General features: G+C 39.0%; 2 protein-coding genes across 11 annotated transcripts in view; both read left to right on the top strand.

The window, feature by feature from the left end:
- Trip4 (thyroid hormone receptor interactor 4) overlaps window positions 1-14,985 on the top strand; it is a 58,043-nt gene extending 43,058 nt beyond the window's left edge. For all 10 annotated transcript variants that reach the window (XM_047541682.1, XM_047541679.1, XM_047541678.1 and 7 more), the window contains 2 exons: window positions 6,661-6,763; window positions 14,680-14,985. In XM_047541682.1, the coding sequence (XP_047397638.1) occupies window positions 6,661-6,763; window positions 14,680-14,747 (171 nt within the window). In that variant the 3' untranslated portion in view covers window positions 14,748-14,985. The remainder of the gene's footprint in view (window positions 1-6,660; window positions 6,764-14,679) is intronic.
- Window positions 14,986-21,341: 6,356 nt separating this feature from the next.
- Znf609 (zinc finger protein 609) overlaps window positions 21,342-25,573 on the top strand; it is a 224,545-nt gene continuing 220,313 nt past the window's right edge. The window contains 1 exon segment of the mRNA XM_047540485.1: window positions 21,342-21,451. The gene's annotated coding sequence lies outside the window, so the exon portion shown is untranslated.

Raw genomic sequence — 25,573 nt, 5'->3', positions numbered from 1 at the left:
AGATCCCAAGTTCCAAGCCAGCCTGGGCAATTCAGGGAGGCCATCTCAAAAAATAAAAAGGGCTGATGATGTAGCTTGGTGGGAGAGCACTTCCCTTATATGTGCAGGACCCTGGGTTCAATCCCCAGTACCACAAAATAAAAAAAGAAAAGCATATTCCAAGGAGAGAAAGTAATGTGAGCAAAGGCAGAGGTGGGAGGGCAGACAAGGCAGTGTGCACCTGTAATCCCAACTACTCTGGAGGCTGAGGCAGGATGTTATGGTCAAGGTCAGCCTGAACACTGGTGGGATGTTATGAGGATGTATGAATAATGATGGCAAATCAGCTTGCTGAAAGAAATGTGTGAGGGAAGAGGAACGAACAGCAAGCAAGAATAGAAAGGTAGATTGTGGTCAGAAAGTAGATAGCTTTGAATGATAGGCTACAGAATTAAGACCTTTTTCTGTAGTGAGTTGCAGGATGGGAAGGAGGATTTTGAAGGTTTTATGAGGCAATAACATGATCAGAGCTTTGCCTGAGGAAAATTCATTGGCAGCAATGTGGAAGATGGATTGAAGTGAAAAGATTACGAATGTGGGAAGACTAGTGAGAAGAGTGTTATAGTCTAGGGTAGAGATATAAAAAGACCTGTTTTAGTATAATGCCTATGGAATTAGGCAGGAGAATAACAGATAAAAGAGATTTAATGTAGGTAGAATCAATCACTTGTTGTGATACCTTAATTTTACCTTTAAGTTAACCGAGGCTTAGAGAAAGTGATCTGTTTGATCTAGAAGGACTCTGCTGGGGCCTTGCTATGTTTTTACAACCTGTTCAAGCCTTCTTGGTTTGTCATCTGGTCTATTGTGTCATCCAAGTGACAAATCATCTCCTAATTCAAGATTGTATGCCTCAGAATATTATATAATCACACATTCAAGGAATATTTGTTATGTGTCATGTGCCAGGCATTGTGATAAAGACTAAGGATCCAGAGTTTTAATAAGATCTTCCATTCCTTCTAGAGTTTTAAGCCTACTAGAAGAGACTGACAAGAAAACCCAATCATAATTATTATATGAATAGAGGAATGCACAAAGGAGGGGACCCAAATTCTAACTCAGCTTGGCTTTAGATGGAATGGGGAGAGTTCAGAAAGCTTCTAAAAAAGGGCAAGTCCTGCTGAGTGTGATGGCACATGCCTGTAATCCCAGTGCTCCCAGTTGCTAGTGAGACTGAGACAGGAGGATCAAGAGTTCAAAGCCAGCCTCAGCAACAGCAAGGCACTAAGCAACTCAGTGGGATCCTGTCTCTAAATAAAATACAAAAAAGGGTTGGGGATGTAGTTCAGTGGTTGAGTGCCCCTGAGTTCAATCCCCGGTATACACCCCCTCTGAAAAACAGGCAAGCACTGATAAAAGCAATGTACCTTTTTTGTTTTGCTTTTTTACCAGGGAGTGAACCCAGGGCACTTTACCACTGAGATATAACCCTTTTTATTTTTGTTTTTGAGACATGGTCCTGCCAAGTTGCTTAAAGCCTCACTGAATTGCTAAGGTTGACCTCAAACTTGTGATCCTCCTGCCTCAGCCTCCTGAGTCACTGGGATTACTGGTATGTGCCACTGAGTCCAGCCCTTGGTATACTATTCTGTATCAAGTCATTATGCCTTTTTCTACAAGGAGAGCTCTTATTCACCCTTTAAAACAGCTCAGATGTCATTCCATAGATTCCTCCCTAACCCCAACCCAGTTTTTCTCTGACAGCTACTATGTTACTGTATTTCTTCTTTCTTTCCTTGTTTTTTTTTTTTTTTTTTAAGTGGGGGGCAGTGAGGCAGTGGTTATATGTTCACATTTAGTTCCTTTAGATCAACCATGTTTTATTCACCTGTATGTCTCCTAACATACAGTCTGGCACATAGTGAATGCTCAGTAAATTTTTTTTTTTTTTTTTTCGGTGCTGGGGATCGAACCCAGGGCCTTGTACTTGCAAGGCAAACACTCTACCAACTGAGCTATCTCCCCAGCCCCAGCTCAGTAAATATTGAGAGGCAAATAGTGATTGATATGTGAAAAACCATAAATGCCATGTGAAGGAATTTGAACAGAATTCTAAAGGCAACTCTGTAAATGATATAATAAATGATATATGTTTTAGAAAGACAGTACTGGACCTAGCAGTCCCTCTTCTGAATATATACCCCAAATCATTACCTCATAAAGATATCTGCACGCCCACGTTCATTACAACACCACTCACAGTAACCAAGACATGAAAACAATGGAAACAAGTGTGCCATCAGTGGACAACTGGATAAAAAAAACTGGTGTATATCATATATACTGGTGTTAATATGCATATAACAGAATATTATTCAGCTTTTAAAAAAATGGAGGTGATCCTGGCATTTGTTACAACATGAATAGACTGGAGGACTTCATGCTAAGTGAGAGAAACCAGATATGAAAAGAAAAATCATGTATGATCTCACTTATATGTGAAATCTTTTTTAAAAGTGGGGGGTCAAATATATAGAGATAAAGAATGAAACACTGGTTACTAGAATCAGGATTTCAGGGAGGAAATAGGGAGATGTAGGTCAAGAATACTAAGTAACAAATATGTAAGATGAAAGGTCAAAAAATCTAATTTAACTGGTGCAGTTACCACCTGGGTGTTATCCCAGCCATTTTGGAGGCTAAGGCAGCAGAATCACAAGTTCGAGGACAGCTTCAGCAGTTTAGCAAGACCCTCAGCAACCCTCAGTTTAGTGAGACCCTGTCTGAAAATAAAATGACTGGAGGATATGACTCAGTGGTAAAATAACACTCAGGTCAATCCCCAGTACCCACTGCCCCACCCCCCAAAAAAAAAACAAAAACAAAAACAAAAAAACAAAAAGAATACAGCTGCTTTCAGGATATGCTTCTTTGACTCTATTGTGTTTGTTGCCTCTTTATCAGACTCATTTCCTTCTCTTTCTTTATCACCTCAATCATCTTGGAGTCAGTTTCTTGCTAACTAGATTTCAGAACCTGATTTCATGTCCTATCTAGTTCCTCAAAGTTCAAACCAAGAAAACCTACAGCAAATATATGTGCTTTGTCAATGAGTTCTTTATTAACTCTTTGCTTTAGCTATGAAGGTAGGTATATGATTTATAGGTCATCTGAGACTTATTGTGAAGAATGACATAGTTTAGGAGTTATTGATCATTTTAGTACAAGAACTAAATGGAAGCTTGCAGAGTTGGGTAAAAATGCCCATTTGGCTCTAAATCAGAAGTGGTTGCCAAAAAGTACTATTTTTCCCCCTCTTATAAAAATGGCAAAATAAATGTTTTCTAGATGACTGGTGAATAATTTCCCTCTGGAGAGGAGAAGACAGTGACTGTTTAGTAGTTAATTACCTGTTATGTTAGAGAGCTATGAAATTTATGAGGCATGAAAGAAGAGTAGGTCCACCTCCCTTGCTCCTCAGGCTGGAAACCAGGCGATAGAAGTCTTTGTAGACAAGAACAACAGCAGATGTCTGAAGAGTCTTTTACTAAATTTGGATGGTTCTTTTTTTTTTTTTTTTTTTTGGATGGTTCTTAATTGTAAAACCCACATTCCCTAAACTGTGTATTATTCTATTTCTTGATACCTAATCAAGCATCCTCTGTGAACTGAATGTGACATCAAGTTTATTCACATTCTTCATCTCTCTTCTCTTACTCTTTCTCTGGGTCAGTTACATTTTAGTCTTTTCACTCTTAGATCAAAGATCCCTTTCTTATAACTTAATACTGAATTGTTAGTATATAATATAGTCCTTAATGCACAGGCCCCAGTTAGAGTGATTATGCTTTTTTGGAGGTACCAAGTTGTCTTTGGTTTAGTGTTCTTAATAATGAAAACTAATCCTTCTCTGAATGTGAAGGCCTTGCTTTATTCTTTGTAGTCTGCTTAGCTCCTCATCTCTGTTTCTTGTAAGCCCCATGTTGAGTGGTAGTGGTAAGAAAAGAGATATTCCCATGGAACTTGGATTTAATATTTAGTTAGGAATGTTGATCTTAATGTTTATCTTCATTATGAGGCATGATTGGTCCAAGGAGTCTATCATACTATCATTATATTTGTCCCTCAATTTTCTAGTTTTCCCACTATTCAGCATTTACTTATTCTGTTAATATATGTCAGAAGTAGTTTCTCTTTTCTTTATTTCTTTTCTTTTGTATGTATGTGATGGAAGAGCGGGTGTTACTGGGAATTGTACCTAGGAGCTTTTGCCTAGCCCTTTTTTGTGTGTGTACCAGGGATTGAACCCAGGGGTGCTTAACCACTGAGCCACATTCCCAGACTTTTTAAATATTTTATTTAGAGATAGGTTCTCGTTGAGTTGCTTAGGGCCTTACTAAGTTACTGAGGTTGGTTTTGAACTTGTGATCCTCCTGCTTCAGCCTCCCAAGCCACTAGAATTACAGGTGTATGCCACCTCACCTGGGGCCCTTTTTTTTTTTTTTTTTTTTTTAGCATTATCTAATTGTTTAATTATTATGGTACTGGGGATTGAACTAAGGGGCACTCTACTACAAAGCTACATCCTTAGCCCTATTTGTTTATTTAAGACAGAGTCTTGATAAGTTGCCAGGCTGGCCTCAAACTTGCCTCTTGCCTCAGCCTCCCAGGTCCCTGGGATTTTAGGTATGGGCAACTGTGCTTGGTCAGATAATTTTATTGTAAAGGGGATCTGAGAAAAATGGGAGAGCAGCTAGTGTAGGATCTGGAGAGACATTTTTGTTTTATAGTAAACATTACAGAATGTTATGTGTTAATGGGATTAATCCAATAGAGTGGGAAGAGTTACATGTGTGGTAGAAAGGAGAAAGAATGGATGAAATGGTTGGCCATTTTGGAAAAGCAGAACTGTGAAGTCCTAGCAGCATTGTCCTGTGCATTGACATTTTGTAAGCTATAGAGAAGGGAAAGCAGAAAAATCAAAGAGATGGTAATTGTGACTGTTGCTGCTTTGGCCTCTATAGAATTAGGTTTAAAGATCTTGATAACAGCCTCTGGTCTTATTTGTGCGAAAGCACCTCAATACGAATCTCATGTGGAGTTTATTTCCTTCTAAATACCCAGCAGTAACAACTGGTCCCTGCTTTTCTTTGAATTCTAAGATCCAAGGGATAAGGAAAGAAGATGGTTCACCCTTCCATCTTTACTCTTTCTTTTCCACTGTGAATATTTTGACCTTGCTTGTGAATATGATTGTGGTTGATACTTAAGTTTAATTTTTATCCAATTACTTCTTCTTGAGGTAGGTGGTGCCAGTGATTGAACTCAGGGGCACTTGACCACTGAGCTACATCCCCAGGCCTTTTTTATATTTTATTTAGAGACAGGGTCTCACTGAGTTGCTTAGTGCCTTGCTATTGCTGAGGCTGACTTTGAACTCACAATACTCCTTCCTCAGCCTCCCTAGCTACTGGGATTACAGGCTTGTGCCACGGCACCCAACATCCAATTACTTCTTATCACCTGTCCCATACTGAAAGCTATGATATGTGGTCAGGAACAAAAGCTGCTATTACCTGTTTTCTCTACAGCATCACTTACCACCTTGGACAAAGTGACCAGTAAAGAAGTTTATGCTTCCAGTAGAGAAATTTGAATTTTCTTATCATTTTTTATTTTTACTAAAACCTTTATTTCTACTTTAGAGTCTTAAATGTTTAGAAGAATAAGAGTGGAAAATAATTTCATATTTTCGTCTTTTTTGGCCGTGTTGGGGATCAAACCCTGGACCTTGTGCATAGTGGGCAAGCTGATTTCTTATTTTTATAGTAGTTACTAGGAAAAAGCCTTCTCTGGTAATTAAGTCTGACTCAGATGCCTATCAGTCATATTTGTCCAACATACTAAATACAGGACATCCCAAGATAAGAAATAACATAAGACCAGATCAGCTAGCTGGACATTGCTAAAGAACATTTTCTGCCAACCCCTAATTGCTCCTTAAATTGTGATTGTGTAGCCAGCATAGTCTTACTTTAGGTTCTGTGCCTGTCTTTGTAGAAGGAATAAAAGTTATAACTATTCTAGCAAATTTGTTTTGTGATAAGAGATCCAAAGAAGGCTTTTAAACAGTTTTCAGAATTGTTCTGCCAGTTACCTTTTTACCCTAAGTAGGTCTGGAATGCATCCAGCAAGACAGCTTTTACGTGTTCATACCTTTCCGAATGAATCATCTTCCTTCCCTTTAGTAAGAGAAACGCTGTATCTACTGTTGCTGGTAGAATTTCCACAAATGTTTTTCTAAAGTCTTCCAGTGTTTCACTTGAGTTGAACTGATGTTTCTGAAAGAGACCTGTAAATCTCCCAACTCAGAGTTGCTTGTGTTAAAAGAATGGTTAGTTCTGATTTGCCTGGAAGGATGTGAGGCATTCTTTGTTTATGAAGCAGTTCCTACTATAGAAAGCCAGAGATGGCAGACAATAGACTATGTAAAACTGTGCTAAGGACTGCAGAAAGGTGAAGTTTTGTTCTTGCCTGTTGAGCATAATCCTCTTTACCTGTGAAATGAGGAATACTGTCATCAGAGAATGTCAAGGTGAAATATGGGACATGCTTTGATCGCTTTAAAATTCAAAATTCATCCTAACTAGCTTGAACTTTTATTTTTATATTTCACAGTTTCCAGACATCAGTCAAGAATCTGATTCTCCATTTGTTTTCATCTGCAAAAATCCCCAGGAAATGATTGTGAAGTTTCCTATTAAAGGAAATCCAAAAATCTGTAAGTCACTATCTTTGATGGTCTGATTTTTTTTTTCTTTTTTGTTTTGTATCTCACTTGTCTAACTTAAAAAAATTTTTTTATTCTTTTCTGTGGTATTCCTAATGGGAGGATTCATATTATTTTTATCAATAACTTTAATGTTCAATTTACTGCAGTACAGCCTTTCCAAAGTACCTTGATCCACAATCATTGGCATAATAGTGAATCACCATAAACTTCCATTTAGGACCCCATTACATTAAAACACTATTTGTCAACCAGAAGAATGTGATTTGCCCCACTGTGATGCTTATCTGAGGAAGTAGCAAGCCAGTACAGTGACATTATTGGCATTTATCTATTGTTCTTCAGTATTCATTCCAAGAATAAAACTTAAAATCTTTTTTTTAATTTTTAATTTGTTCTTATTTAGTTATACATGACAGTACTCATATTTTGACATATCACACATACAAAACTTAACATCTTAAAAGTATTTTTTTTTAATTTGTTTTGTCACATGCTAGGCAATGTTCTACCACTGAGCCAACCCTTCCCTGAGCCCTTGTGTTGTTTTATTTTTTTTGGTACTGGGTATTAGACCCAGGGGCGCTTTACCACAGAGCTACATCTCAGCCCTTTTTATTTATTTGTTTTTTGTCACAGTGTCTTGCTAACTTGCTGAGGCCAACCTTGAATTTGTGTTCCTCCTGCCTCAGCTTCTGGAGTCACTTGGATTACAGGAGTGTGCCATTGTGCCTGGCTATATATTTTTTTAATTTAATTTAAATGAAATGAAATTAAATTTATTTTTTTTTTGGTGATAGGGATTGAACTTAGGGCCTGGGTATACTAAGCACACTCTACCACTGAACTACACCTTCAGCCCTTAAGTTGTTTTTCATTTGTTTGATTTTTTTGTGGTGCTGGTGGTTGAAACTTAGGCCTTATGCATCCTAGGCAAGTGCTCTAGCACTGAGCTACACCCCCAGTCCAGTGAGTGTCTATTTTAGAGGCACCACTTTCTATATTTCCCTTTATTATCGGTTCCTATAGTTGTGTCTCAGACCTCTTGCTTTTCATTCTTTTTGAAATCTCTTAATGATTTATTTTCTGTGACTTTTGCTCTTAGGTTTCTGTAATTATAATACCCTTTGCATATTCCCTTCTCAAGAAATGATTTGTTGACTTTACTTTCTCTTTCTAGCTGATCAGCTCCCAACTTCTCTTCTTCTGTCTAGTTCTAGAAGTAGCCTCTTCTGTTTCAAATCAATCACAAAAATAAATAAATAAATAAATAAATAAATCTAATGGTGCCTTCTCTGAATGACTTCCACTGAAAAACATCAACAACAACTCCTATTTGCTCATGTCAGTTACTGTTTCGTGCCTCCATGTCACTGCTTTCCCATTGTATGAATTGGACAGTTCTGGAGCTTGCATCATCTTCACTTGGGCACAACTCTACTTCACCCTATACCTTGGGCATCAACCTGCCTTTTTATAAATCTGTTCTATGGAGAAGTACTTCTCAAACTATGTTAAAATAAAAATCACCTAGCCAAGCTATGAAACATAGGATCCCAGGTCCTGCTTTCAGATGATAACTGGCCCGCTGATTACATTTTAACATTGCTTTTCATCACAAGATGAAATGCCTGGAATATGAATTTAGTGTTTACTGCAAAATTCGGGAACTCTCATGATTGATTAGACATATTTTCCTGAGATTCCTACAGATCAGAAAATCTGAACAAAGTTGCCTTAGACTACTCAGATTATTTACTTCACACTGTACTCCAGTTGTTGGCCAGGTAGCCTTGGAAATTCTTTTTTCTTCTCTAGTATTGAGAACTGAAATCTTTCACTTTCCCTTGTTTTTGATTGTGGTTTTGTAGCCCTTCCTCCCCCATTCCATTCTCACTTTGCTTTATGCACTGGTGGCAGTTCTGGTGGAAGGAGGAGAAATGGTAATGGGTCTTCTCTTTCAAACAACTATTACTTGATCTTTAATTCCAGTTCTCTTTTCTCAGCTTTATTCCCTATCTTGATTTTCATCTACTGTTTAGCTCCTGTGAGAAAACATTCTGTGTAAATAGAGTTTAGATATTTCTCTGAAATGTTTTACTTTAGTATTTTATTACTCAGAGACCCACCTTCAGCACATATATGTCCTTCTTTTCTCTCCTATGGGGTGAAAGGGATGGAGGGGAATAATGTTCTTAAGAGAAAGTTTTAATAACTTCTGTCTTTCATTCTTTCCTGTTTCTGTTCATTAATGATAGACCAGACACAGTGGATCATTGGTCAGAAACAATAGTGAAACTGTTTTTAAAAGGAAGAACTAGACCTGGGCTTGGTGACACATGCATGCCCATAATCTCAGTGACTTGGGAGACTCATGCTCCAGATCACAAGTTTGAGGCCAGCTTCAGCATTTTACCCCAACCCTGTCTCCAAAACAAACAAACAAACAAAAAAAGTTTGGCCAGTCCATATGGATCTCAAAAATATTTCTATTGAGAGTCAGCCTAATCTGAGAATTCAGTTTGGTGTGAAGTTTTCTATTCCCTATAACTTTTTATTCCTTCATCTTTCATTCCTCATTAACATTTCTAAAAACCTTCTACTTTACTGGAACTCCCTTCCCTTCCTTTAGGCTCTGGGATAAACTTCCAATTGTTTAGACCTGGAAAGTTTTATTGTTGTCTTGTTTTGTTTTTGCAATTCTGGGAATTAAATCCAGGGATGTTCTATCACTGAGCTACATCCACAGATCTTTTCATTTTGAGACAGAGTCTTGATAAATTGTGAAGGCTGGCCTTGTACTTGTGATCTCAATACAGCAGCATCAGCCCTCTTAGTAGCTGGGATTATAGGTATATGCCACCACGCCTCTCTAGAGCCGGAAAAAATTTTAATCTCAGTGCCACATGAAGTAACTAAATTTCATAGTATTAATAATATTAATACTCTACTTACAGTACTATGCAGGATGCTTAGGAATATAGTCACCCTTTAAAAGTTGATCCTATGAGAAATATATTCCAATTTTAAATTTTTGCAAGTAAACTTTTAGAATATTCCCCATTTAATGTGTTATATTTTGTGTGTGTGCACACACATGTATACATGTATGCATGTGAGTATATATCTTTCTTAAATTAAAGGTATATATTTGATATATGTTTTTGGACACATGAGCTTGCTTGATCTTGGAGTAATTTGTGTCACTGAAATTGAAATAATTCAGAACAGAGTAATATGCAATATAACATCATTTGACTTTGTGTTTGCTTACATTAGGAAATGCAAAAAAAGTTAATTATAGTAGAATATGTAAGTTGAATACTCAAAGAGAAAAGGGAAAATTTTTTGTATATGTTCTACTGGGAATTGAACTTGGGCCCTCTGTATTCTAGTCAAGTGCTTTAACAATGAGCTATACCCTAGCCTGAAAACTTTTTTTTTACATTAACTATATGCTGTATACACTCATGTAAATACTATACTGCCTTTTATCTTATGCAGAGCATGTGAAAATCCCTATGAGAGTTATATGGATTGATGACAAATACTTTTTTTCTTATAACTTCTTGCCCATCTGCTGCACATACACTTGATATTCTTTTATGCACTGTGATCGAGGATGTGGTTTAATACTGAGATGCTTTAGGTACCAAATGTAAATACAGAAACTAACACTCTCCTAGTAAGAGATTGTATTATATATTTACTAGAGTTCACTATCTAGATCTCAAGTCTTGAAAGGTCAATATCAACTAGATATCAGCTCAGGGTTCCTTCAATCTGAGGATAGCCATAATATGAGGATATGCCTTTTCCCATAAGAAGTTTCAGTCCCTTGCTTCATTGCTTATAGTTGGCTGAATACCATATTGGCAATCACTCTGGTAGGTATTAGGGATACAAAAATGTCCTTGATTTAAAAAAGAGTTCTCAAATAATTGGCACATATCTGGTTTTCTTAGATAGCCTAGGTGATGAAAGAATTTTACAATCCCTGGGAATGGCCTGGAAATCCTTATTCCTCTTTGATCACTTTCCTCCTGTTAGTTTTATATTTTATGACATCATTGTCAAAGTTAGTGATTAGTTTGTCTACCATTACTTTGTTCTGATCTGTTGATTTTACCTGACATGGTCCCTCTTGAATGCCTTTTACAATCAGACAGAAGTTTTCTGAAATTTAAATTTGGAATGTTCTTATACAGTAAGTCTTTGTGAAGAAAATGATCTCTTTTTTAAATTTGAGGAATCCAACATAGATAGATAGATAGATAGATAAATATAAATTTATTTATTTATTTGCCTGGGATTGTGTGGTGACTCTAGGGTGAAACAGACTGTAACTAATATATACAATCCCAAAGCCTCCACATATATGATACAAGCACCCTTACTTTTTCAGGGGACTTTGAATTTAAGGATAATTTTAGCCAGATGTAGTGGTTCCCACCTGTAATCCCAGCAATTTAGGAGGCTGAGGCAGAAGGATCACAAGTTTGAGGCCATCCTTTGCAACTTGGTGAGGTCTTAAGCAAGTTAGTGAGACCCTGTCAGAAATAAAAAGGGCTGGGGATGGGGCTCAGCACCATTCAGTTCAATCCCCAGTGATAAAAGAGGAAAGAAAAAATAATTTTAACAGAGTTGCCCTTCTATATCCAGGGGTTCCTCATTCATGAATTCAGCCAACCACAGATTGAAAATATTTTGGAGGAAAATTGCATCTGTACTGAACATGTAGAGTTTTTTCCTTGTTTATTATTCCCTTAACAATATAACAACCACTTACATAGTATTTGCATTGTATTACATATCATAAATAATGTAAAGGTGATTTACAATATGTAGGAGGCCAGTTGTGGTGGCTCAGGCCTATAATCCCAGGAGCTCTGAAGGCTGAGACAGGAGGATCAGGATTTCAAAGTTAGCCTCAGCAATTTAGTGAGGCCCTAAAGCAACTTAGACCCTGTCTCCTAAATAAAATGTAAAAAAGGGCTGAGGATGTGGTTCAGTGGTTAAGCACCTGGATTCAATCCCTAGTACCATAAACAAACAAAGAAGCAAACAATAGGATATGCAAAGGGTATTTGCAAATACAATGCAATTTTATGTAAGGGATTTCAGCATCTAAGAATTTTGATATACATTGAGGTCCTGGAACCAATCCCCCAGATGCTGAGGGACAACTGTATTATTACAATTTATTACTTGATTAAATTATAGAATGTGTGTAAAATGCTTAGCACAGTGCCTGGTATATAGAGAGCACATAATGTTACCTGTAATTTCAACAATTCTGAGTTAATAGTTTTTTTCCTCCTTTGATTTTACACTTAAGTAAATAAGTTTACAGAAGTTGTATTTTATTCAAGTCTTCTGGTTTTAGGTTTTCTACTTTTTTTTTTTTTACTTTATCAGGTTGCCTCAGGAACAAATCATTCCAATTTACTTTTTTTTTTTTCTTCTGTGGGATTAAACCCCCAGGGCTTTGCATGTGTCAGGCAAGCACTCCACCACTGAATTACATTCCAAGCTCCCACTTTTTTTTTTAATTAAAAAAAAATTTTTTTAGATGTTGATGGACCTTTATTTTATTCATTTATTTATATGTGGTGTTGAAAATCGAACCCAGTGCCTCACACATGCTAGGCAAGCACTCTACCACTGAACCACAACCCCAGCCCCACTCCCCACATTTTTATAATTTTATTTTGAGGCAGGGTCTTGCTAAATTGCCAGGCTTTGACTTCAAATTTATGATCCTTCTGCCTCAGCCTCATGAATCACTGCAACTGCCAAGCATGGTAGCACATACCTATAATCCCAGAGACCCCAGAGATGAGCAGGAGGATTGCAAATTTAAGATCAACCTCTGCAATTTAAAATGAAAAAATAAAAAGGATTGAGGTTATGACTCAATGGTAAAGTGCCCCTGGGTTCAATCCCCAGTACCAAGAAGAAAGAAGAAAGAAAGGAAAAAAAAAAAATAGTGGCTGGGATTAAAGGTGTGTACTACCACGCCTAGCTTCCAATTTACATTTTGTTTTTAGGGCATAATATTATAGGGTTGGAAGGGGCCTTCAGTACTCTCTGGTCTAATTTCTTTTGGAGTTGTGACAAAAGTCACTACAGAACATCCTCAAGGTTATACAATTAGAATCTCAAGTAAAATTGAGAACTGAATCTTCCAACATATTCAATAGTGAGAACTAGATGTCTGGAGTCTTAGATGAAATTCTAAATTCTGTTCTAGCTTGTCCTAAAATACTGAATGAGACTCTATATTTCTGATACCACCACCTTTTATGGGGTATAAAGTTTATACTTCTGGTTACAAAGCTATTTCTGGTTACAAAGTTATAGTATCTGCTTTCTTTGTTTAAGTCATTTAATAAAGGCATTTATAGAACACCTACCATTTGACAGTCACTATGGTAATGTTAGGAATACAAAGACAAACTTGCCTTGTATTGGGGCTCTTTGCCAGATTGCTGGCACATGTTCAGGTTTCTAGCCAGGCAACCTGTGGGATGATAAAAACTCCCAAAACCCTAGGAATGCCCTATGCTCTAAAGCCCAAATTAAAATCAATAGCACCGTGACTACTATTGATGGCATTCAGGGTTTCCTTTAGTGACAGTTTCCGAGGAAGCCCAGAAAAAGATATAATGTTATTCCAAAAGTAGGTGTAGCCCTGGAGAGACTGGGTGAAGGAGATTTAAGAAAACAGGGATATTTGTTAGGCTGAGGTTTTCTCCCAGTCTCCTTGTGTGGTAATCAGGACATGTATTCTTACCTTAATTGGACAAATGAGACCATTGAAATCCAGAGGCTGAATGACTTGCCCCAGATCATACAAATAGTTAATACCAGAGTCAATGGAATAGAACCTTGGTCTTTTACTCGTCAGTATTCTTTCAGTTATACCTGATTGCTCAACAAATGAAAGTGACAGCATGTAAATGGCATTGGTCATAGATGTGGGCCCATCGTGTACCTGGTTGTCCTTGTATACTTACAACTCTTTATTTATTTTTTAGTGCCGAAGCTAAACTGAATTACGTTTCTATTTTTTGCATCAGCATCTCTTGATTTAGATGAAACTTTTTTGGGAAAAAGAAAATTGCAAGATCTTTTCTCAGGCCAGAAAGACAGGAACTCTGAAGATTCTCTTTATGATGTGGATTATTCCAAAGGCAGCTACCACTGAACCAAATGCAATCCTGGTAGATCCAAGGAATCACAGTTCAGAGACCATATTAGTAAAGTTCCTCTCATTTGGATCACCTGGGATACCGAACATTGCTTGTTTCTAAGTTTAACTCAGAAGAATCATACCGCCTATGACCTTTACCCTTCTTAACTGGTGATAAAGGGGCCCTTTGTCAGCAAAGCATTCATGTGGATTCAATTCCACTGTTTCAGGTCACTCCCCCTATTAAGTCTGAGACAGCAAAGTGGGTGAGATGAACTGATTTTCTCACTGTGAAAGGAGATTCATGCATTATGCTCAGCCAGTTAACAGGTCAGCAGAATGAATTCCTCACTGTGTAAAATATCCTTTTTTCTTTATTACATGTTAATCTTAAAAACTTTGCCTTAGTATCACATACTCAGAAAAAAACTTGATATTTCTTTTCTAGAAGCTACAAAATTAGAATATTTAGATTCTCTGCACAAATAATAATGTATGTATACATATGTGTCCATGGCCATCCATCCATATACAGTGTTCCCACTGCTTTCTCATTCTTACAAAATGAAACTGAAGTTTGGAAGTATCTGAGTCCTGAAGCAAGATAATTGAATGTGACAGGAACACAGTAACCAGAAGACCTGGGAGACCATGAAATATTTGCATTGCAAATATAAAAAATAAATAATGAGACTTTTTTTCTCCCTTACAGGGAAACTGGATTCCAAGATCCATCAAGGAGCAAAGAAGGGGTTAATGAAGCAGAATAAAGCTGTCTGACCCAGGAAAAAAGGACCTATACAGCATAGTGGAGTTTTGTGTACTAAAATTGTTATCCCCACTGATCCTTTGAAATTGAAGCAGTAGAAATCTAAAGACTTGGCATCAGGCTTGAATCTCTCAGAATTTAAACTCTTACCAAAATCTGTATATTTTTCTTAAAGAATTGGGATTCTTACTTTATGTAGTGGGTCAAAATCTTTGAATACTCTATTTATAAAAATTTATTTAAAAAATTCCAGGTCTTCGACATTTTTGTCAGAATGGTATCAGAAGAGGGCTGGGTAGGGGGTAGCTCAGTGGTATAGGACTTGCCTTGCATATGTGAGGCCCTGGATTCGATCCTTAGTACCAGAAGAACAAGTTGGAGATTACTTCTGAGATATGTATTTATAACTAGGAAGTGTCTTCACCTAGGTTAGCAATTTTTAAGGAACTCCTTGGATTTAAATTTTCTTTTCAAATTGAAAGTCTGATAGGGTATTGGGATGTTTAAGGAATCCTAAATGTAATTCAAACTGGAGATGGCACAAAAGGTTTTGAACAAGCTTTCTGCTCTAGTTCAACATCTCAAGAATTTTTTTCCCCAAGTACTGGGTATTGAATTCAGAGGTGCTTTACCCCACTGAGCTACATCCTCAACCCTTTTTATTTCTTTATTTTGAGACAGGATCTTGCTAAGTTGCTGAGGCTGGTCTCAAACTTGCAACCCTCCTGCCTCAGCCTCTTGAGTACCTGGGATTACCGACATGCACAGCATACCCACTCCAACATCTTTAATTGAAAAGTGAAAAGCTGAGTAACTCTTATTGGCAGTGTTTTCTTGCTAGTGTTTTAATTGGGGGTGGGAGCAGAAGAAATAACCTAAAGAAGCACTTCCACTTTGTTCTTTAGTTTGAGAAGCCAGGACATGGAGGATCAGATTGGGAAGAGATGGAGCCACCTACTAAGGCATTGTGAAGCTACCCGATTTATTTTGTTGGTATTGCAAAAGCACATGTGAATAGGGCAATTTGAAACTAATTGAAAAATAAAATCCCTTAAGTAAATACATCCAAATACCCTGAAATGCTGAAACCCAAACCATCTGTAACCATCCACAAACTAAGAGCCTTGGAAAAACAGGAAGCAGGTTTGAAATGAGATTTTTACTAGTCCATCTAACCTTATTTTGTGAAGCACTTTGTTTCTAAGTCTGTTCTGAAGAGCTAGCAAACTCTCAATTGCTAGCATTGTGAAGAAATTCATGGTCTTAAATGTGTATGTTCTGCTTTTTATGAAAAAACCCCCACTGCATGGGGATTTTGAACTCCCTCTAGTAGTTATGTGCATGACTTAAAAAACAAAGAGTGAGGGAGAGGGAAGAGGTACTCTGTATTATGAAAAGATTAATTTCCCCTTTCTTTAATCCTTCATATTCAGCATTTATTTGCATTGAAATGCCTCTACTCATTATACATTGATGTCCACTCAACTGTGAACCCTGCTTGTTGCATTGCTGTAAGCACTGGTTCTATAGGGCCTGATCATTCTGGATTCCCAGGGAAAACCCATCCAATTCCTGTTCTGGTGATGCAAACATGCAGTTTTTTTTTTTCTTCAACCTCTGGAGAAAGTGGCAAGGACAGCTAATTGCACTTCTTTTGGGGGGAGGGGGAACGGGACTCTTTTGGCCTCCTAGAGACCCTGCTATTAATGAAGGCATAAAGCAGTAGCACCCTGAATTCTGTGTTGGAGTTGTCTGACTTTCTATCTTTCTTACTCTTTTCTTTTCCTTTCTTTTTTTTTTTTTTTTTTTTTTTTTTTTGGTATTGGGAATTGAACCCAAGGGTGCTTCACCACTGGGCTACATCTCCAGTCCTCCATTTATTTTTATTTTAAGTCAGGTCAGCAACTGCTCAGTTGCTGAAGCTGGCCTCAGACTTATGGATCCTCCTCCCTCAGCATCCAGAGTCATTGGGATTACAGGTGTGCACCATTGCACCTGGCTTGTCTGGCTTTCTTAACACAAAATAAAACTGAAAGGCAAAAAGGAGGTAAAAAGCCTAGGGAGAAAAACAATACAAAAAAGTTTCTCTGATTTTTATTTGAAGACAGCCTGTACAGAGAGGAGTCTGGATTGATTTTCCACCTGGATAGATTGTGTGTACACAGCTGAAGAAAAACATTGAGAGCCGTAACAGATCATGTTATACAACCATTTTGTATGCTGTGATAAGAAAGTTTACAAGAACTTTACAAGTGTACAAGAACTCACCTCAGCATTCATAATATGCTGTTGGAGACACATAAGTAAATGGCAGAGTAACTTGGAAATTTCTTTTTGTGGTTAGGCTGTGAAAGCCTGTCTTTAGTTCACATGGTGGTGGTAGTATAAGGTCTCTCTTTTACTTGTGTAGACATGGAGAGGAAGTGTGGGAGAGGCTTGGGGGGATATGGCCCTCAGTTGCTCAGTGATGAATAGCATAATTTAAAGCCTACTGGAAATTCTTAAGAGCCAGAACTTGCCCAGGAATAGACTTTACAACACTTTGCTCTGACCTTGTTAACTCTGGGATAGTTTGTAGTTTGGCCTGAGAGAGAGAAGTTTCGAGTTTCTGAGTTGGTTTTCTGTTTTGGCCTCAATATATGTGCCCCCTTTTGTGTGGTTGGATTCAGTTACTATCAATTTGTGTATAGTATCTAAAGGAATCAACATTTTTTTCCCCCCAGGCAGAACTCAAGTGTCATTTATTTAAGTTTACAGTAGCTACATATGAAACTGGAGACTGTCAGGGTTTAGTGGCTTTGCAAGAGACATTTTAGAATACAGTATTGTTTAGGGGCATTATTTGTCTGCTTCCTGTAGCTAATCTAGATAAAGAAAATTGTCTCTCTTCTTCTTAAACTGGAGTTTTATAGAAATAATTTTTTCCTATGAAGTGTGAAAAATTTATGCTTTAAAGATTAGTTTTACAAATAATTACAAAGTTACAGGCTTTTATTAGTTATAACCCTTAATCTCTTTCCATTTTAACTACTATCTCTACTGAAGTCCTTTTATGTGGATTTCATTTAATCTATTAATTTTTAAAATGCCTTTGCTAAAGACCAGTAAAAAGTAAGCATCTATTAAATTAGAGAAATCTGTAATCTTCAGTTTATTAGGCCTGGAGGAAGAAAGTCAGTTCTGTGGTAAAGGAATTTTTTCCCTTGAGATTCAAATAGCAAGTACACATTTGCTTTTCTCAGCTTCTGTGAATGTGTTTGGAGGGAGGTGATCCATTCACCAGCAGCAACAAGGGATCTAGCCTGTGGAGGGCATTTCTACTTCTCTTATACAGAGAAGAAATTACATAGCCACTGTGCTATCCTCTAACACAAAGACATTTGTATAAATGTCTATTTATGTGTGTGCACATAGTATGCCTCAATTTGTGGAATGAAACTTGATATACTGATTAGATTTTGAATTTCAGTCATGATGGTAGAGCCTAGAAAGAAAATCTAGTAAATGTACCCTAGCCTGGAGTCAGAAAAATAGGTGTTGTGGGAGAGAGGTATTGAGAATCCATAAAGAGGTATGTCACAGAAAGGGAGTGAGATCTTGGCATAAGAAGCAAAAAATAACACCAAATGTCTTCTCTTTGAATCTTGAGCCATATTGTCTAATATGGTAGCCTCTAGCCAAAGGGTGGTTATTTAAATTTCAGGGCTGGAGATGTAGCTCAGTGGTAGAATACTTGCCTTGTATATACAAGGTCCTGAGTTCTGTCCTCAGCAACACAAAAAAAATAAATTTCAACTAAGAATGTAATCTTTACAGCTATTTAGCTCTACTGTTGTAGTTCAAATGCATCCATAGATAATATAAATAAGTGAATGCTGGTAGAGCTAATAAAACTATTTAGACATTGAAACTGAAATTTTCACATAATCTCCATGTCACAAAATATTCTCTTGTTATTCTGATTTTTTTTTTTTTTTGGTAGTGGGATTGAACTCAGGGGCACTCGACCACTAAGCCACATCCCCAGCCCTATTTTGTATTTTACTTAGAGACAAGGTCTCACTGAGTTGCTTAGTGCCTTGCTTTTTGCTGAGGCTGGCTTTGAGTCCGAGATCCTCCTGCCTCAGCCTCCTGAGCCATTGGGATTACAGGTGTGAGCCACCACACCTGGTTTATTTTGCTTATTTTTTAATTATTCAAAAATATAAACTCATTTTTAGTTCATGGGACATACCAACAGGTGGTAAATCTGGTTCATTACTTGGGCCATAGTTTGTCAACCCTTGGTCTAGAGGTACAAGAAGTCAAAATTTAATATTCTTTTTTTTTGTTGTTGTTATTTTTGTACTGGGGATTTAATTCAGGGACACCTTATCACTGAGCTACCTCCCCAGCCCTTTTTATTTTTTTATTTTGATACAGGGTCTTGCTAAATTGCTGAGGCCAGCCTCGAACTTGCAATCATCCTACCTCAGCCTCCCAAATTGCTGGGATTATAGGCAGACACCACCACACCTGGTTTAAGGTTTAAGATTTTTTTTTCCTTCTTTTGCGGTTCTGGGATTCGAACCCAAGAGTGTTTTATCACTGAGCTATACTCCAAGCCCTTTCTATTTTGAAACAGGATCTTGCTAAACTGATCAGGCTAGCTTGGTATTCTCAATCTTTCTGCCTGTCTCCCGAATAGATGGGATCACAGTTGTTTGCTACCATAGATGGCTAAAATTATTTTACTGTATGGTACATCTTACTACTTGAACTTTTTTAGTGATTCTTCCAGGCTTGAGAGCTTCTAAGAATTGAGATCCACTATAGAAATGTTTACTCCTGCAAGCCTGTGATCTCAGCTACTTGGGAGGCTAAGGCAGGAGGGTCGCCTTAGTGAGACTCTGACTCAGAATTTTAAAAAGGCTGAGATTGTAGCTTACTGATAGAATGCCCCTGAGTTCAATCCCCAGTACCACAAAAAAAAAAAAAAAAAAAAAAAAAAAAAAGAGAGAGAGAGAGAGAGAAAGAAATATTTATTCTCCTTTCCTTTTACTTTTTTGAAATCTAGTCCTCTCCAGTGGTAGTCATGCTCCTTTATTAGGAGATTACTACTGGAATGTTTAACTGTTACTTAAATCACACATAAATCTAAAACACTAAACCCTTTTTTTCTTCCCCTACTAAGTAGTTGAATCCTCATTGTAACATCATACAGTTCAAATTGGAAGTTTACTGTCACTTAGGATCAGTTCTGACCTGAACTGTCCCAAGAACCATGTGAGAATTGGTGGACCAAATGGACATTATTTTTCCTAGACCAGACAGTCTTAGTGTTAATTTTTAGATGTCAATCCTCCCACCCTCCTTTTCTTGTGTGTGGAGTTGGAGATGGGAAGTAAAGGCATTTTACCACTCACTCTTAACTCCAAGTCACATGCTGTCTTTAGTGGCACTGTTGAAGGGATACCTCAGGATAAAGGAAGAAAGATCTGCAAAGCAAATGAAACAGTCAAGCACACAGGAAGGAGATAATAGGGGATAAGTAGTGGGGAGCCTTGAGGATTAAGATAAATTTCTGTTGTGGTAGAAGGTGGAAGTCTTAGGTAATGAAGAATAGAATATGTTTCACAAGTGATGGGTGAGAGTGTTCACTTAGAATGTTTACTGTCTTCGAGTGTGTTGGTCAGAGATGAGTGGCAGATAAGGAAAGACAAAACCCATAGCAATAGAATGGTGAGTTGTATAAGGACAGAATAAGACATAGATAGTAAGGGTTAAGGATATAGCTCAGTTGGTAGAGAGCCTGCCTAGCATGTGCATGTGCCCAGTACCGGGGGCGAGGGGTGGTGGTGGGGGGGAATCAGAAAATAAAAAACAAGGGTTAGTGATACAGGATGGTGAAATGAAAAGAGATATTGAACGAACGACTAGAAATGGCTACTCTGTAGAGGAGAACAGGTGATAATCCTAAAGGAAACCCAGGAGAACAAAGGATTAAAAGTGAGGGGTTTTGCTGAATTAAGGTGTAAAATGGATGAAACCAACTGAGCTGCGGTTGCTCTTCTGCCCTTTGTTGATGTTCATTTTCAGATCCGGTAAGGGTCTAGCCTTTCCCCACGGTTGAAGGACATTTACCGAACTGGTCTTCTGTACTGAAGGTACAGTACTTCTTCAGATATCCCTCTGCGAGAAGTCTGGTCCAGCAAGAGTTCTCCCTTCCACGAGGAAGGAGCGTTAGGTTCGAGCTCTTCAACCCAGGTTTCTTCGAGTTTATCTCTGCTGCAACCGGCTCGCCGGGTTTTCCAACATTCCCCGAGCTCGACTCTAATCCGGGCTCCCAGTAGCAGCGCATTCCGAGACCTAGGATTTGGCTCATTCATCCAGGTTCCGGGTTTCCCCTGCGCTCACCCGCTCCACACTCCTCACCAGCACGGAGTCCAGATCCGAAGGCTCGATAGTCCAGTATCCGGGTCTTCCAGGCGGCCCTGGTTGTCCCGGATCGCGGCGGTGGTGGCGGCGGCGGCTGAGGGACCCGTGGCCCCGGACACAGCGGCACCGGCCGGGCGGGGCGGAGCGGTGCGGGGAGGGGGCGGAGAGCCGGAGCCGGGGTGGGGTGGGGGGGAGGGGCCGCGGGAACGGATGGCGGCCTGGGCCCCATAGCAGCGGCGGCTCTACGGCCCGGGGCCCCGGGCGGGCGGAGGTGGCGGCTCCCGGGACCGGCCGCGCGGTGAGTCCGGAGCTTTGTGTGGAGCCGGGGCTGGGGGAGGAGAGAGGCGGCGGTGCTGAGGAGGCCCTGGGCTGAGGGGGGCCGCGGGCAGTGGCGCCTGACGGAGGAAGTGGGGGTTGGGGGGGGCCGGGGCGGAGCGAGGGGAAGGTGTGTATGGGCTGGAAGGGGGGTCGTTGCGTGGGTGGGGGAGGGGACCTCGAGGGGCGCGAGGTGAAGTTCAAAGCGTGGCCAGGGCCGGTTCAGGCTGAGGGTAGGGGTGCCCAGGAGGGAATTAGGGTTTGGCAAGGTTGTGGGGGCAGGCCAGAGAGTTTCTGAGGCAAATCAGGATATGTCGAGGGGGCCCCGGGCGACTGGGGCTAGTCAGGGAGTTGGGGAGGGGGGTTCAGAGCGAAGGGTTGGAAACAGGACGTGTGCGCGGCCCAGGAGGGGGGAGCAAGGTGGCTGGGAGCGCGCAGTAAGTAGGTTGTGGGTGTGTGCCCCTTCCACTCTTCAGGTCACATTTACTCCTGTTCTTTTCTTCAAGATGGAGGGATCCCTGGGCCTGGACTTTAACAGCTATCCTTGTACCCCCGGGAGGGTTTGTGACCCTGTCCTGTTTGGAAAACCCATGCTGCTCTCTTTCCCCTTTATGTGTAATTACGGTTGGATCATCTCTGTGCTTTGCTCAGATTCTCCTTCCTCCCTCTGGGGTTGAGGAGGAGGAGACACATCTGACCAATTAATGTGTGTTTGTGAAACAGGCAGCAGCAAACAGTCATTTCAGCTTCTAGGAATTAGGCTCACACAGGGTGGAGAGATCAGAGCCCTTCGGGGGAATATTTCTGAACAAATCACAGATGATTAAATTCTCTAAGAAGCAGCTTCCTACCTAAATGAGAGTGGAAAAGATGGGGGAGAAAGCCTGTCTGTTTCTAGCCATGTGTCCAGAGCTCCAGGGGTGAAGGAGAGTCCCCAAACCCCCACAGGCCTCTCTTCTCAGTATTAGGCTTTGGTCTGCAGCCTTGAGTTAATTTCACCCCTGCTGCTTTGTCTTGGGGGAGGGAGTGCTGGTTTAGGCTGTTGTGAGAAGATGACTGTTCTGCTGCCACACACAATAGTCTTGTCATTTTATCGGGAGTGCTACCCCAGGGCTGAGAACTGCTGCAGCAGAGATAAACCGGTCCCTCTCACCCGCCTATTGTGTACACAGTGAAGGTCATAGGTTCAAGTCTTGTCTGAGAGCTTTGGATATGCTCCATCTCCCAAGCTCCTCAGTGCCATTTTCTTCCTTTCCAGACTGGGGCTTGCCATTGGAGGAGGCCAGACAGAAAGGCTCTTCTTTTTGAGTGAGAAACAATGCAGAGCTCATTGGCACACATTTTTCAGAAGAATAGGGAATGCCAGCCATGTTGTGCCTGCCTCTTTGGTTAGCCTGTACTAAGTTGTGGAGAAATAGTGTCTGGGACACTGAACCCTAATGTTTGTGTCAGACCTTTAAAGAAGAAAACTGCAAGGGGAGGTTTCTATTTGTACTTGAACCATCATATTGCATTTCTTTTTTTATAGAAAAGGGATACTCATGCACTGATTTTTGTTTGTTGATTTAGTAGTACCACTAAAAACCTGTGCAGTGTTAAAATAGGGAGTCAAGGACCAAGTACTGCTTTTAGTGCTGACTTCCTGGTCAATAATAATTGCACAACAAAAAAGTCATACAATTTGCCTGTAGAAACAAAACAACTTTCTTTTATAATTTATTTTAACTCTAATGAAAGGATATAACTTGCTCATTGTGTAGGAAGTCCATATCTGCCTCTGTATTAGGGAAAATTTTACCAATGAGATGAACATTAAAATATCATTCAAGTCCTGGAAATTATTAATGAGAGAAGAATGAGAACCCTAGTAGGAATCTATCCTTGTATATATCTTATAGAAGTGTACAAATAGTATTTAGTACTATTCTCTAAAAATTTATTGGGGCTAGAAAAGATGTTTCTATTTAGGACATTAAAGAAAACTGTAAAAAGAGATTAGATATAAAATCATTGTGAGAGGGAGAATTGTATACAGTACACGATGTACACAGTAGCCAACCACCATTTTGCATAGAATGTTTTGAATAGGAACTTTAGTCTGGTTTTGATAAAGGTCTTTCTAAGGCAGCAAGTCTGATTATGTTGCTTCATTCCTTTATATCAATGAGTCCTAAAATAATGGCCCACTACTTAGTTGTTGGGCTTTTGAAAGGAGGGAAGAGTTTGTTCTCACCATTTTATTCATACATGCACACGCACGCACACGGACGCACATATTTTTTCCCCCTAGTGGTGTTTTGTTGAATCTTGAGCCTCTTGCTTGCTAGGCAAACCAAGGAGCTATATCCCCAGTCCTGACCATTATATTTTTGTATAACAGAACTGTCTTACTGGAGGTGTCTGTCTAGACTATTTCCAACTGTATACCCTGGGTCTCTGAATGAAACCTCAGCTAAACTAAATCCAAAGCTTTTTGTTCTTGGCTATTGGTATTTCTGAATGTTGTCAGGTGACTGAAACAGAAGCCTCAGATTAAATTTTCCATAATTAGATATAGTTTCAGAATTGAACCTTTGCCACAAGGACTCTTACATGTCTTCTTTCACACAGTACTTGATGTTCCCCCTAGCTTCTTGGTAAGAAGTATTTCCTTGTTAGAGTCTAGATAGCTGAACAGACTAGTACTTATTTTTTGTAGGAGGATAAGGAAGCATAATTTTGGCTCCTGGTAGTAATTATGTTGCAATTAGCATAAAGCAACTAAATGACTGGAACAGGATAATTTATTGAGGGGTTTACTGATTGCTCTGTCAAGTGGAAATGCCACTCCTTATTTATTTGACTCTTAACACTACTGAGCTCTGATGTGGAGAATACATACAGGAATGATATTTGTTCTCCAGAAATTCCCAATCTTCCTTCTCTCTGGTTTTTCTCTGCCAGATACTTAGTACTTCTACTGTCACTTTATCCTGCTTCAAAGGTAACTAAGCAATTGTTATTTCCATTGAGAAGAACTTAGCATGGGTGGGAATGCTGCCAGGTAGATGGGGCCATTCTGAGATATAGTCTTATATTATATAGCAGATTTTCTTTTCAGCAACTGAATTTTCACTCCTGCTTGATTTTTAAAAATCAGTTTCCTTTAGAAACAAAGATCCAAAAACTATACAAAATACAAAACCACATAGTATATTAAATACACCTTCATCATAACTGATAAACATCTGTGACAGACACAATGAAGATAGGTGATACTGATTGGCAGGTTCTGGGTCCATTAAGTGTAAGTGAAGGACACTTTTCACTAGAGAACAGGTAATTCACCAAAGCACCTGCCTAGCAAGGCATGTGGAATTGGCAGCAGCTGTGCAGCTGTACAGGGATTATTGAGCAGGTGGTTAGAGTCATATACCACAGTGACAAGAAAATACTTGGTCCTCTGTGGTTAAGGTTCAGTTCATATGTGTGAAATTGTACTTTGTTTCACATTTCTTAATGCCTGTTGTTGATTTGTTAGTGAGATGATAATGGAATAGAGAAGAGAGATTCTTATGTCTCTTAGATTACCGGGAAGCAAGCCCTAGACATGGTCCTGTTTGACCCTATTGTATTTCTGGGAGTTCTGGTTTTATGTTCTATGAATGGGAAGAAAATATTGGTAATTCAGTGTTTTTAGTACTTGTTTATTAGAGGGAGAAAGGAAACAAAAAATCTTTTGCTTTCAATATGGTAAAAATTATTTAGCCCACTAGAATACCTAGTAGGTTTTATGCAAAGGATATAATTGACTTTTTGTGTAGATCTACCTGGTGTGCCTTAAAGAAATTTGCATGTGTTTTTATTTTATGATTATAATTCTCCACATGAAGTTTGCATCTCTTCATTTGTTTTATTCAATTTTTAGTTTTCCCTAGCACTTTAGTAACTCTTTCCCAACATTTAGATAAATGTTACTTGTTAGAACCAGTTCTCAACAGAGGACCTAATATGTTAAAGAAATATAGCTACTAAATATTTATCTTAAAAACAAGTAATAGCATTTCCTATAACTTGAAAAAAGATTCTATTTTGAGGTTTTGTTAAATTTCCCAGACTTTTCTTG

Source organism: Sciurus carolinensis, chromosome 2 (genome assembly GCF_902686445.1).
Source record: "Sciurus carolinensis chromosome 2, mSciCar1.2, whole genome shotgun sequence".
In the NCBI taxonomy this organism is placed as follows: Eukaryota; Metazoa; Chordata; class Mammalia; order Rodentia; family Sciuridae; genus Sciurus; species Sciurus carolinensis.
Note: the sequence above shows the minus strand (reverse complement) of the source record. Positions and strands in the feature narration are given on the sequence as shown.